This window comes from Mus musculus, chromosome 19 (genome assembly GCF_000001635.26).
Source record: "Mus musculus strain C57BL/6J chromosome 19, GRCm38.p6 C57BL/6J".
Taxonomy (NCBI): Eukaryota; Metazoa; Chordata; class Mammalia; order Rodentia; family Muridae; genus Mus; species Mus musculus.
The window spans coordinates 37268543-37282879 of record NC_000085.6 but is presented as its reverse complement, the minus strand read 5'-3'; the positions used below and the strand labels follow the sequence as shown (position 1 = coordinate 37282879).

General features: G+C 45.7%; 1 protein-coding gene across 1 annotated transcript in view; it reads left to right on the top strand.

Annotated features, from left to right (window-relative positions):
• Ide (insulin degrading enzyme) overlaps window positions 1-14137 on the top strand; it is a gene marked incomplete at its 5' end in the record, with an annotated part of 65802 nt that extends 51665 nt beyond the window's left edge. The window contains 6 exon segments of the mRNA NM_031156.4: window positions 2128-2295; window positions 4867-5139; window positions 6304-6365; window positions 10653-10725; window positions 11308-11375; window positions 12043-14137. Of these exon segments, the coding sequence (NP_112419.4) occupies window positions 2128-2295; window positions 4867-5139; window positions 6304-6365; window positions 10653-10725; window positions 11308-11375; window positions 12043-12138 (740 nt within the window).
• Between the last annotated feature and the right edge of the window lie 200 nt (window positions 14138-14337).

Here is a 14337-nt window from a genome sequence, read left to right as displayed (position 1 = left end):
GGGAACAGCTAATTTTGACTCACGGTTTTGGAAGTTTCAGGTCATGGGTATTTGGCCATTTGCTCTTGTACTTATAACAAAGTAATAGATAAGAGCAATGGTGAAGGAGTCCCTCACCTCTATACAGCCAGGCAGTAAAGAGAAGGGGCGTGGCCAGGGTCCCAGGGTCCCTTTCAAGCACATGTCCCCAAAGACTTTACTTAACTTCTACCAGGTCCCAGCTCTGTGGGGATAGGGATGTAGCTCAATGATAGAGCATTTGTCCAGAATGTACAAGGCCCCACGTTTAATACCCAAGACTTGGGCCAGGCTGTAACTTCCACTAAACGTTTTCTGATAGCCTCAGCTGGAATAACTACTTCTGAGTTTTTCTGAAACGTCGGAGCTCACAGCACTTTGGCTCTCATTTGGACTAAAGGGCATCACTGTTTATGAGATTATGCATTCCTTTAAAGCCAGGGGTTTTGCTACTAAAGCAACTCAGATACGTTATTACTCCACGCCACTTCTGTGGAACACAGCTAGTTCTGCTGTTGTGCGTAGTCATCACAAAGCAGGTAATGGTTATTATGTACTGCTTCTAACGAGTGCCTCAGCCACTGCAAACCTGGCAGAGAGGAAGAGTTAGGATCTGCTGACCAAAAACCATCCCTTTGCGCTGAACATGCAGCTCTGAGGTTGGGCCTGTGATTAATGGCAGGTGATGGTCTGTGTGTGAGTGTGTTTGGTCCTGGGTTCAAGCTTCAAACCAAAAGAAGAAAGCAGCTGTGGAATTTCCCTTTATGCAGAGTGAGCCAGTCTGGAAAGAGAATGTCACAGTGAATTTTTCATGCCTCTTCCTTTTCCTCTCTTAGGACCCTGTTTTTTTGCTTCCTGATTGCTCTGTCAAATTGTCACAAGCTCAGAAATAGCATACTTACATCCCAGTCTCAAAATGAAGGTGTTAGAAAATTACTCTGATGTAGCCAGCTGATCAGATGTGGATGGATGCCTTAAGTAACCCTTTGCTTGATTCTCCCTTGGGAGGCATTTACAGCTGGAAAGTGAAGCCTCATGCTCTGTGAAGGAGAAAATATTTTGGGATATGTGTGAAAAACTGGAAGAGGAAAAGATGGAACTTACAGCCCACAAACCTTTCCTCTTCTCATGAGAAACAACGCTGCCAGTGTACACCAGGAAAGGGCTTCTAAAGCCAAGCCTTCTGGCATGTGTCTGTCATCCTAGCACTGGGTGGGTCTGGACAGGAGGAGCAGGACTCCACAGCCAGCATCAACTGGATAGCAAATTCAAGACAGGCTGGGCTACAGGAGACCCTGTCTCAAAAGTAAAAACTTTTTTTAAGGAAAGAAAACTTGCTGTGGAGCAGGCAGGCCTCGTGTGGTTGAGCTCACGTGTAGTCTCAGCACTCATGAAACAGGAGGATTCCACGGGAGGCCTAGCTGTGTTGATTGTTTTCTGTTGCTATGATAAAACACTTACCAAAACCATCCTGGGGAGGAAAGGATTTAACATCTCACAGGCTACAGTCCACCATCAAGGGGAGCCAAGCCAGGAACTCAGGGCAGGAGCCTGAAGCAGAAACCCTGCGGGAGAGCACTGCATACTGGCTTACTTCTCGTGGCTCTCCCAGCTACTCTCCTGGGAGGTTTTGGTTAAGATGAGGTCTCACAATGTGACCTTGTCCTCCAACTCATAGAGATGAGCTGTGCTGTGCTGGGAGGAAAGGCATGTACCACAATGCCAGGCTCGCTGCTCTTCTTACCCAGCCCAGGCTTACCTACCCGGGCGTGGCACTGCCCACAGTGGGCTCCAGTGGACTCTACTCTTCCCCTATACATTACTTGTTAAGAAAATGCCCCATAGACATGTCCACAATCAATCTGATGGAGGCAGTTCCCGAACCGAAATTTCTTCTTCCTAAGTATATCTAGACTTGCGTCAAATTGATGAATACTAACCAGCACAATAAGTTATGTAATAGCAAGTTCAAGGCCAGCCTCAGCTACATGGTGAGACTTTGTCTCAAAAAAACCACTAAGACAAAAAAATAAAGTAAGCAAATATGTCACTGACTTTATTAAAACTGCAGATAATTTTTGAGCCTGTTTTCTTTTTGAAACTTCTTAGGAGGATGGTTTGTTTATCAGCAGAGGAATGAAGTTCACAATAACTGCGGCATCGAGATCTACTACCAGACAGACATGCAGAGCACCTCGGAGAACATGTTCCTGGAGCTGTTTTGCCAGATTATCTCGGAGCCTTGCTTCAATACCCTGCGCACCAAGGAGCAGCTTGGTGAGAGGAACATGGGGATCGCAGGCTACCGGAGACGAATGAACAGCTTTTAGGCTCGAAGACATTTCCCACTTGTAGAGCCGCATGGCGCGGTGTCTCAAGCCTGATATATTTAGATGTGAAAACCGTGTTTGTAGGGAAACCGTGCGCAAACCTTGTCTATGTGGAGGGGCTTCTAAGAGATGATCAGTTAGCATCTTGCAGAAACAGGAGCTGCTGTTCTTCTTCCTCTTCTCCCTTTCCTCTCATGGTGAGGAGACTGGACTCAGCCTCCTCTTAGGATGCGAGGCAGGCAAGTCCCCTGCCACTGCAGTGTATCCTTAGCCCTGCTGTTAAAGCGGTTCTCAACGAGATGATAGTGAATCTCTATCTCATGCCATAAAAAGGACGCCTTACATTCTCCATAGGGAAGGAAGGATGCTAAGGGCCGGCCTGTAGGTAGTGCCGCGGGAAGCACATCCTATGGTCCTATGGGGCAGCTTAGTTTTACAAGCTCTGAGCATCTCAAGTGCTTCCTCTCACTTGCCCCTGAGTCCCAAGTGCAGGAAGGAGAACGAAGTGTTTGCATTTTAGACTTGGTTAAAAGTCCTGCAGAGCCTAGCAGGTTTGGTGGATGAGGACAGGAGTTCTCACTTACAGGGTGGAAGTCTCATTCTCAGCTACTTAGACAGTTCTGGGCAGCACGAGGCCCATCTCACAAAGCCAAGTTCAAAGAAATCACACACACATACCCCCAGTGGCTTGGAAGAAACATTTTGAAAAGATATGGGGTGTGTCTCTCCACATACTGTCATTTTAAAGCAGTCCCCATGCTGGGTGCTGAGCTTGGAGAATGGACACATCACGGATACTTTTTCTTTCTAAAGAGCTCAAGTCAAAGTGGCTGACCTGTTAAGGAATACTGGTTTTTCAGTGTTCCTGTAAAACAGCAAAGCTCCTGAAGGTTGCAGCTTGCCCAGAGACCCCCAGGGGCCCAGATCTGGGCAGCTCTTGGAAAAGCCAAGAGCTAAATGGAGAAAAGGGTTGGGAATGTCCTGCCTCAAACGTGATTGGTAATTAAAGTGGAGCCTTCACATCTCTGCACACTCTCAGGCCTGCATCTAGAGCCTGACCTAGTGCTATGCCCACATGACTGACAGATGAGAATGCCCTGGACCTGCACATGCTCTTGAGGCCCTGGCTCACTTAGCACATTCTCCTGGTCTGTGCTGCTCCCAGGCCACAATGGGTTCCAAGTGGCACAGGCTGAGCCTGCTACCAGTTATACATTGGAATTCCATCCTGGGGAGGTGGCTTTCTATGACTGCAAACACTGCTACCTGGCATCATGGAGGCCTAGTGATAAACAGGAGACAGGAAAGGCCACCAAGGTGGACAAGGACAAGATTCTTATCCAGAAACTGCTGTACCCAGGTTTGCTGCAGGTTCCCAACTAGAGGAGTGTGTCTGTATGCCAGTAAATGGGTCTGTTGGCTAATGAAGAGACTAAGACACTTTCAGTGATGCTGAGAGCCATCAGGGCCATGCAATTTACTATGCACCAAGAAGGCCTGATGCTACTCTGACATCATGTGGTAATGAGTGATGCAACATACTGCAAGCATCCTCTAGCCCTCATACCTGACCAGCAGTCCTGTCTTTGTGGTCCATAGCAAATATGCCTCTGTTGGCTGCCATGAGTTTGAGATACCTCAGACAGCAGCTACTGTAACTGAAGGCCTGTGCCCAGATTGTGAACCCTTCCCTGCTCTGAGAGTGAGTGCTAGCAATGTTGGCTTCATGTGGGCAGCTCCTCGACACTCTATCCACCACAGGCCTTCAGGACCCCAGTGTGGTTCTCCCTGAGGAAGCACCTATCCACCCACTTCTGGTAGTCTCAGAGCTCAAAGGAAAAAATCCACATGCACTTCTCTCCTCTGGCTTCTAGAGTCTCTGTCTTCATCTAGAACTTGCCCATAGTGATTTTGATGTTGTAGGTATCACTACTGAACTTGAGCAGGAAGATGCAGCTAGAGTGGCCTTGAACTAGAAAGAATAAAATAATGTGAGTCTGCAAAAGATGGAGATGGGAGGGAGAAAATGTGTTGGGAGGGCCACTGTCTAAGCACATAAGGTGTTGGTATATCTGTGACCTTCAGTTAGCTGGACCTAGAGAGTGAGGTTGCCCAGAGCTGGTCCAGGAATAGATTACCCCGCCAATCAGTGCTTTGTAGAGATGGGCTGTGTGGGGACTTAGATGGGAAAGCGAAGGACCGAGGACTTGGCTAGGGATGGAAGCGAGCTCCGTGGTTTGGAGGAGTGGGGATACCTTGAGCTCAGGCCTCAGAATCCGGGAAGTCACAGGGTTTGAAGGATGAAGAGGATTAGGAAAAACAAAACAAAACAAAACCTCAGCCTCAGTTCTCTTCAGGGAAACTTTCTGGTCCGTAGGAAGAGGACATTGCATTAAATGGTCATCTTTCTTCAGCTGTGACTGAGCCGAGGATGTACATGTATTTGCTCTGAAAGACTAGAGTGTTCTGAGACTGTGCTGAGACCCTAATGGGCTATGTGCGCGTGTGTGCTCTCCAGGCTATATTGTCTTCAGTGGACCCCGTCGGGCCAACGGTATCCAAGGCTTGCGCTTCATCATCCAGTCAGAAAAACCACCCCACTACCTGGAGAGCAGAGTAGAAGCCTTCTTGATTACCATGGAAAAGGCCATAGAGGACATGACAGAGGAGGCGTTCCAAAAACACATTCAAGCACTAGCGATTCGGCGACTCGACAAACCAAAGAAACTCTCTGCGGAGTGTGCTAAATACTGGGGGGAAATCATCTCGCAGCAGTACAATTACGACAGAGGTAATGTAAAAAGATCTCTTGTAAAATCAGTGTAAAGTCTGAGGGCATCAAAGCCGTTCCAAGTGGTAATTCATTTTGTGAGGGACACTTTTAAAAAAATGTTGTTTTTTAAAAATTATTCTTTAATGTAACAACAGTTTCCTGCTAGAAACATAGCTGCTGTATGTGTTTCACTGCTTCTGTGATAGCCTGAGACTCTGAGCTCTGATAAGGCAAGTGCCATCCCTGAACCATTCAGGATCTCCAAAGCTCTCCACTGCTTTCAGATGTAGAAGAGCTCTGTGTCCTGAAGTCTCCTGTGTATGATTCCTTTCCCATTTCATTCCAGAGACGACTAAGCAACAAAGCCAAAGCACAGTAGAAATCAGGAGACAGGTTTAATTCCTTTCCTGACACCACCAAACTGAAGATCTTCACCAGTCGCTGCCGTGTGGACTTACTTTTCTTGCCTGTGGCTTTTTGTTTTTGTTTTGTCTTATGAAGCCAGGGTCTCACTACATATCCTTGGCTGGTCCTGAGCTCTGAGTTTAGCCCGCCTTGGCATCCCACATGCTGGGGTTAGTGTGTGTACCACCATGCTCCACCTTTCCCCGTGGTTTTCTAGCAGCCAGGTCTACTGTAATGACATTGGTGGCTCCCATGTGCCTCTCGTCACCTGTCAATTGTCCTCTTCGTGGTTGTCATTATAATCTTACTCATTGGTTATTTTCCTTCAACCTCCAGAAAAGGAAACTAAGATTTAGAAAACTCAAAGTTAACTGGTCCCTGATCCAACACCTCACTGTGTATGAACCAAACCTGGTTCCCAGGCCAAGTCTTCGCTGCTGTAGCATGGACAATTACTTTCCTTGGAATCTGCCTATTTAGATAACAGTGGTGGGTTTAAAACATGTATAACTGGGCTGGAGAGAAGAGCATCAGGTAAAGACACCTGCTGCTCAGCCCGAAAGCCTAAGTTTGATCCCTGGAACCGGCAGGTGCAAGGAGAAACCTGACCAAAAGCTGCACTGTGACGTTCACACAGACACACAAATACATGTGAAAATCCTTAAACCTGTAGGCGCTCAACAGGCTTAGACTGAAATGCATTGCCTTTCAGTGCAGTATTTTGAGCCGTTTAAGGTATAAAAATATTTATAAATTACTGCTTGGTTACCTCTCCAGATAACATAGAAGTTGCATATTTAAAGACACTTACCAAGGACGATATCATCAGATTCTACCAGGTCAGTGGATTTGCTATATAACTTTGTTTTACTGTCTGATTAATATTTATGTGTTTAACGTGTGTGGGTGCATGCATGTCAAGGTCAGGCAGCGTGCAGAAGGAGTTTCTCTTCCACCATGTGGGTCCCTACTTGTCAGACTTGGGAGTGGGAGCATTTTCCCACTTTAACAGTCTCATTGGCTCCTAAATTTTGCTTGATGGTGGACTTGCCACACTGTGAATTGCTGCTTTGAGCTGTTCAGACTGCCTTTCTGAACGTGTTCTTTGTAGCATTAAGGATTTGGCCTGCTAGTGTGAGATACAGCCCCCTCTGTACTTCAGGGACTGCAGCAGCTCTTCTGGTTTCCATACCTCCCTTTGCAAGCTCCCTTTCTTCCTTCTGCCACGCCGTATGAAATCATTGCTGAGCTTTTCAGTGGAGGCAGGGGAGCAAAGGACGCAGTACACAGTCGGTGTCAGTGTGTGCTGTGTCTGTGCTTCCTGGGAAGTGGCATAGAGAGGCACTGCCTGGGGGCCGCCAGCACAGCTTTAAGAGAATCCTGTTCCATCCGAGTCTCTCCCTCCGTAATAATGTGAGTAGTGTATAAAACGGATGCATGCCCCAGTCAGGGATGTCACTGCTGCAGTGAGACACCATGACCGAAGCAAGTCGGGGAGGAGAGGGCTTCTTATGCTTCTGCTTCCAAATCACTGTTCATCGCGTAAGGAAGCCAGTGCAGGAACACACACAGAGCAGGTACCTTGAGGCAGGAGCTGACGCAGAGGCCACTGGGGGAAGCTGCTTGCTGCCTTGCTCCTCTTGGCTGTCTCATGATTGTGTAAGCGTGGGTGCCCACAATGGGGTGGGCCTTCTGCCATCAAGCACTAATTAAGAAAATGCCTTACAGGTTTGCCCACAGCCTGATCTTTTAGAGGCATCTTCTCGGTTGAGGTTTCTTCCTCTCAAATGACTCTAGCTTGTGTCAAGTTGACATAGAACCTAGCTAGCACAACATGTCAAATGAAGAATTTCAAAGTTTATGCCACAGAGGAATTGTGCTTATTTAAAGTGTTACATAATCTTTGAAACTTTTGGGGACCTCTAATTTACATAAAATATTTTTGTGCTTGATTGTAAGATGAAAAAGTTTAGTCTGTGATTAACTTAGCACCGTAGAACGGCTCCCTGTTTTCTAGCCTGGGTTGTTTGTGATTATGAGCTGTCTGATGTGGGGAGAGAACTATCCTCTCCCCCCACATGCTTGTGTCTTTTGGGGAACAGATGTCTACAGTGCCGTTCTCTGGGGCTCTGTTGTGGATGTCCGCACAGGGGTCAGCACTGGCTGGTCGCTTTAGGATGGTCAAGTGACTGGTGAGGACTGCCTAGTCACGAGTCTGCTGCACTAGGATTTTTCACTCCCATTTGCTTCATCACCAGGATGCTGTGGCAAGAGAGGAGTCAGGAAAATAGAACAGCCCTGACTTGGCTGTTTCATAGAGGAAACTGATTATCCTGTACATAGCTACTATGCTACAGTCCCCTCATCTGTAAATCCACAGGGCTGCTGTTTCCTGTGTCTGCAGAAAAGAGTTAGTGAAGTTCACATCATCTTAACCATAGAAAAGGGAGACTGCAGGACTGGATAGGAAGCTTATGGTAGTGATTACAGGGACTCAGTTTGTAGCACAGGTTGGCCTTGAACTCATAGCAATTCCTCTGCCTCTGTCTCTTAAGTGCTGAGGAAATACAGCTGTGTGTACCATGCCTGGTTTGAATGTGTGTTTTTGAGGAATGATGTTTGAGCCACTTTTGGGGTAGAGATGGCTGGCTGGGCCGGCTACTTTGGTTGCCTTGGTGGAGGAAAGCCTTTTTCAATCATTGCATCTAAACTGTTCTTGTTTATATGCATATATAAACAAAATTTGGACCTGACATTTAACCCCAGGTGCACTTACTTTGTCTACCTGAAGAACCACAACAAGGTGGCGAGCTCAGAGTCGGGTGTAGGAGGTGCGTTGTCTAAAGTGCTGTCTTAGGTCAGCCTCCATCCATCGTTTTTCTCTGTAGGGCAGCAGCAGGAGCATGCAGGGTGTCTGACTTCAGTCCGAGAACTCAGATGAGCCCTCTGCAAACTGGTAGATCTGTGACTACCAAGTCACCCAAGCTCTGAAGCCTCAGTTCCCTGATGTATAAAATATGGGGTTTATTGAAGGAGTTATGTGATTGCCACTTTGTGACATAGTCTCAGGATTTGACACTTTAATTCAGAATGTGTTTTCCTTCCAGATGTTATGAAATACATTTTAGCTGTGTTATTTACCTGCAGGGCTGTTTCACTTTGTGTCGACAAGTGTTTGTTCTCAGTTGCTTACAGATGAGAGTGATCTGTCTGGGTTCTGAGATTATCATCCTCAAGTATTATTAGTCACATCTGTTCACAAAAGATGACATCCCAATGTAACCTCCAATAATGCCTCCAGAAGGAATGAAACATTGCTTTTCTCTCTATATGTTGTTTATTTAAATTTACAAGAAATGCCTACGTACTGAGTTTGTGAAAATAGTGGTTATGGAAATGACTCGCTCTTGCATTTAAAAATGGGTGTATTTCCACCATCAAGGATAAATTTAGACAAATCACTGCTCTGACTGCATTCCGGCTGGTGTTCTGCAAGGCTTTGACAGACACATCTGGAAGAAAAGGCTTCATGACTGTGTAAGCTTAACGCAGTCAGAGAGTATATTAGCATTTTAAGTTCTGTAGCCTGCATTTGCTTTATCTCATTAACAAAACATTCTTAGATTTCTCATTCTGGAGCCTTTTTTGCAAAGAATTTGTAAAAAAAAGTATTTCTGAGTTCTGGTTTACCAAAAAATGCAGTAGTTTGTTTCTATAAACAAACAAGGTTGATAAGGAAATAGAAAACTGAGACGGAAGAGTGTTCTTTCTATTGCCTCAGGTTGACAAGAGGGAGTGAAGAGGGGTCAAGAAGATTTTTGATGCTAGGTGTATGGCACGTACCTTTAGTAAAAAAGGCTTCCCTAGTCTACATAGTGAGTTCTGGGCTACATAGTGAATCTCTGGTTACCCTGGAACTTGAAGTCACAGAGATCTGCCTGCCTCCTGAGTGTGGAAATCAAAGGCTTGCAGCGCTAAACAGGGCCAAGACCCAGTCTTTTTATTTGCTTGTTTTGTTGGAAGATTTTCCAAAGCAAACTTTGGAAGCAAACTTGCTAGAGTAAGAAAGACGTTCTCAGGTGAGCTATTACATGGTGCTTGATGCAGGCGGGCTCGAAGCTTCTGAAAGAACTAGAGATGCTAAGAGCGCTTGCATGCTGTTGACTAGGGTACAGCATTCCTCTCCTTGAGTCCACATCATTAAAATAAGCACCATGACAGCTTACTTAGAATGATGTGAGCTCGTGCAGAAGATTGCTGTATTCAAGGCAAGACTCACTAAGTATTAGTTTCCAATCCCGTGATAGGTGAGAAAGCCATAGCTTACCAGCTGTCCTCTTGTACAGATTTAGAGGAACAAGGGTCATGATTGTCCTGAGTAAAGATCACTAGAGGAGCCAGGCACTGTAGCACAGGCATATGATCTAAGCACTGGGTAGGCTGAGGAGGGAGGATTTCAAGTTCAAGGCCTACCTGAGCTGCATAGCAATACTCTGTCTGAGAAGGAAAGAAGAAAGAATGGAAGGAATGCAGGGAGGGAAGGAAGCAATGAGGGGGTAGGAAAAAAAGAATGGTTTATGATCACTAGGTGGTCTAGTCATGAGGTGGCTCAACAGGTAAAGGTGCCTACCATACAGTAGACAGAGAGGATATCATACAGTTGTCTCTCACTTCTACATGTGTGTCCGTCTACCACAAAAAAGAAATGTAAGGAAAAGCCCAGCCAGGCATGTAGCACATACCTTTAGTCCCAGAATTTGGGAGTCAGAAGCAGGCAGATGTCAAGGCCTATCTGGTGTATATATCAAGTTCCCACTATGGGTTTAAGCAGATCACTTAATTCCCTTGGGCTTCAATTTCCTCACCTATAAAATAGGAGTCATGTTTGGTAGTGCTGGGGGTAGGTATAACCCAGTGGTAGAATGTTTGCCTGGCACGGGTCAGGTTCTGGGTTTGATTCCAAGCCCCACAATTAAGTCTTGCTTGCCCTCTGGAATCTTTTAGAGAAAAATCATGTGAGAGGAAAGGAAAGAAAGCTTCTATGGTGGCTGATTCTTCAGAGAGGCAGAGAGAACTTTAAGGTTTTTAGTGGTTCAAGAGCCTGACCTTGGCTTTGTTGTGCTTAGGAAATGTTGGCTGTCGACGCACCGAGGAGACATAAAGTGTCTGTCCATGTTCTTGCCAGGGAAATGGATTCTTGTAAGTACTGGAGGTTGACTTTTTAAAAAAATTCTTTTTTAATCTCATATTGAGCCATATGATGGCTGTCCCTTACCGTAGTCATTCACCTTACAGACCATCAGAAAGTGAAGATCTAAACAAAAGGACCTGGGGCAGGGTCTGTTCTGTTGAAGCAGAGGTTTGGGGGAAGGGGAGTGGAGTGGAGGAGAAGGCCAGCCCAGGGTGGCTGTGCCAATCCGGGCACCATCTCCAAAAGCAGCTGCAGGGACCCACCTGCAGACGGCAGGCACAGCAGGGCAGGGGTGTCACCTGCACAGTCCTCTCTTGCTTTGCAGGAGGGCAGAGCCTCAGATCTAACCCAGTCAGACCAGTGAAGTCAAGCTGTCCAGACCAAGGGTGGGTGGCCTCACAACAACACCCTTGAGCAGTACTTGGGACCAGCCTTCAGGTCTTGTAGCAAGCATGGTGAGAGTAACTAAGAAGTACGTTAAGAGCCTGGTACAACTGGTTTTTTTTTTTTTTTTAAAGGACTAAGTCTAGCTCAGATTTTTTTTTGAAAATTGTTGTTGTGTGAATAGTGAAGACTCTGTTTTCTTACAGGTCCTGTTGTTGGAGAGTTCCCCTCTCAGAATGATATAAACTTGTCCGAAGCGCCACCCTTGCCACAAGTAAGAAACCTGAGGCTTGCCCGAGGCCTTCATACTTAAAGGAGTTTGTTCATCAGAGTAAATGAGAACCTGGAGGTTCAGGTCACCGGTGTTGAGACTATTTGAGGTCTCTTCCAGTGTCTGTCACTCAGCCTCTGCCTGTGTCTGCCTTTCCTCTGTTCTTTGTTTCGCTGTCATGTGGCTCAGGCTGGCCCCAAACTCCCTGTGTAGCTGAGGCTGCCCTCAAACTCCTAATCCTACTGCCTCGACCTCACAGTGCTAGGCATGCAGGGGTGTTCCTCTGCTCCTGGCTTTGTCTCTGGCATGAACTGTATCACTGTGGGCAAAGTCACCTCCAGCCATATCTTTCCCAGATTCAAATACTAGAGTGGCAGTGTGTGGCCCTTTCCACGGTACCTCTGTATATACTAATCTTGAAAGATTATCATTTCCCCGAAGGGTGAAAAAATGGGCAGTGTCATCAGGCTTTTGCTGGGTGTCCTAGCCAGCCCACGTGTGCCAGCGAAAGCCAGGAGTCCCATGGGTCTCTACAGAACAGACTCATGGGACTCCAGGACCCTTACTGTATTACATGCCACCCCCCATCCTTCCTACCCCAAAAAGTCAATACCCTGCTTAGCCTAATTTTTAAGTATAGCACACTAAAGAACTTTTTTTTCCTTTTCAGCCTGAAGTGATTCACAACATGACTGAGTTCAAGCGTGGCCTGCCACTGTTTCCCCTCGTGAAACCACATATTAACTTCATGGCTGCAAAACTCTGAAGAAAGTAGACATGTTCCTGTGTCTTCCAGGGCCTGGGAAAACAGTCTCAGCTTTGAGTAGTTTCTGGCTTGCTATTAGAGAGACAAACAGAAAAGAGTTAATCAGGCATTATTATGTAGAAATGTTAAAAACCCAAAGTAATAAACTTATAAAATCTTATAGATGTAGAATATTTTTAAAATCTCTTAAATCTCTTAATTTTTTTCCTTTTTATTCCTAAGAGAAATTCCCTTATATTAACTGCTTAATCTGAAGAAAGATATCCCAATACAGTCTTTCTTCCTTATTCTGTAAAATAGTCACTTGTCTTGAAAAAAAAAAAAAAGAGCTTTTTTTCTTAAAGGCTTCAAAACATTTAGAGAGGATTACATTTACCTTTTTAAAAACCGATCTTCACATCTGCTTTCTATTTGATGGTTTCCTGTAAACCAACAGAAAACATTACATTTGACAGATGATGCACAAAGCAATGCCATGTTCCTTTATTAGTGAACTTGCTGATTTTATAAAATTTGGGTATGTTTTTTAATCTTCTTAGTCAAATGCTGGAAGCCCCAGAATTCCCAGTGCTAGAAACGCAGACTGACCTTACACCCAGTTCAGAATTTCTCAGGATTCCTGTGGGCTCTCGCTCATCAGATTCTGTTGACATTTCTGTTTCTCGTAGTTGGTTTGCTGTGTTCTGTCAGCAGACGTGCTGTGCTAAGATCAGCTGTTGTAACTCCCCACAACTCCTAGGGTGAAATTGTGATCCGTGTGTGAACTAAAACATTTGCCCCTCTAGGGACTTAAAAGGAAGCAAATACAGAGCCACCTCCTTGGAGATACAAAACGGTTGCGTTCTGAAATAGCCAGTCTCCGTAAGACTCTAAACTCCCCGCTGCTTCCGGTCTCATCTTGCCTTAAGTGTTATTTTTTTGAATATATGAATATAAACATACAGATGATGACTGGAGTGGACTTTTAAAAAACTATTTTTTTCACAAGATACTATTTTAGGTGAAAATGTTCCTGTAGATTTAACAGCTGTTTTAAAGTATTTGCTATTAAAACTTGCTTCAAGAACAAGCGTGGCTATGTTTCCACACACAGGCAATAGCAACAGAAAGCAAAGCGCTCCTGTTCGTCCACCAGCTGAGGCCGAGAGTGGCGTTTCCAGGTGACATCTTCCTGCCCCATGTTACTTGATTGGCCAGGATTTTCTGCTGTAGAATCTCTCGGCTTTTCACAGGTTAAGTTTCACATTTTCCAAATACGGTGAACTTGGGCGGCTGTGGAGGCCGCTCTCCCTGTGGTGCTGCGCCCGTCTTCTATCCACATGTTCTAAGAGTCTCCCGGTGAGAAGCCTGTCTCTGTCCATCCCTTCAGAAGACACGAGTCAACACTGCCTTCTCCTCTGCGCAACTGGCCCAGTAGCCAAGGTCGACTTTGAACTCCTTGATCCTCCTGCCTCCACCTCTCAAGTGCCGGGATTAGGCTTGCGCCACCCCGCCCAGTGTGACTATGCAGCTTTTCATCGAACTGCAAAATCTATACAAAGATGAATCTAAACTTAGTCCTGAGTGTTCGAATCCATCGTTGTAAACACAAACAACAGTCTGCTACCTTTTCTGTAAATGCTCACCTGCCGTTGAGTAACTTAGCTCTTAAAAAAAAAATGGGTACAGTTAAAAGTTTGTCATTTGTATGAGAAAAGACACCTGAAGAGATTGGAAACAATCCCATGTCGTCTTCCATGAACCTGCATGTGGTGTTCAGTGTGTTCCCAAGCTCCTGTGTGTCACTTGGCATCCCAACCGGTTCATCTCAGTGGGTCCAGGTTGTGGTCCATGAACAAGAACATACTGTCCAGAGACCGCATGTACGTACTCAGGCTTCCGCAAGTGAGATGTGTGAAAAAGTCACGAGTTGCCAGAGACTTAAAAAGTCTTTTTAGTCAGTCAGTGTGGCGGGGTCCTGAGGTTATCCTGTTTACAATAAATCTGACCTGGAACTCGGTCTGCGCTTTGTGTTGTGTGACTTTGTAGTTTCGATGAAATACTTGAGCTTCCCTGTCAACATTCACACTTGACAGGATTTCATTCTTCTGTTAGTCTGTTGAAGGAAGCAGTGGGCATGGGTGTGCTTGTGTGCACACACATAGGTGCATTTGTTGGTACTCAGTAACAGTTCGGAAACAGCTCCATCTTCTAGTCTTC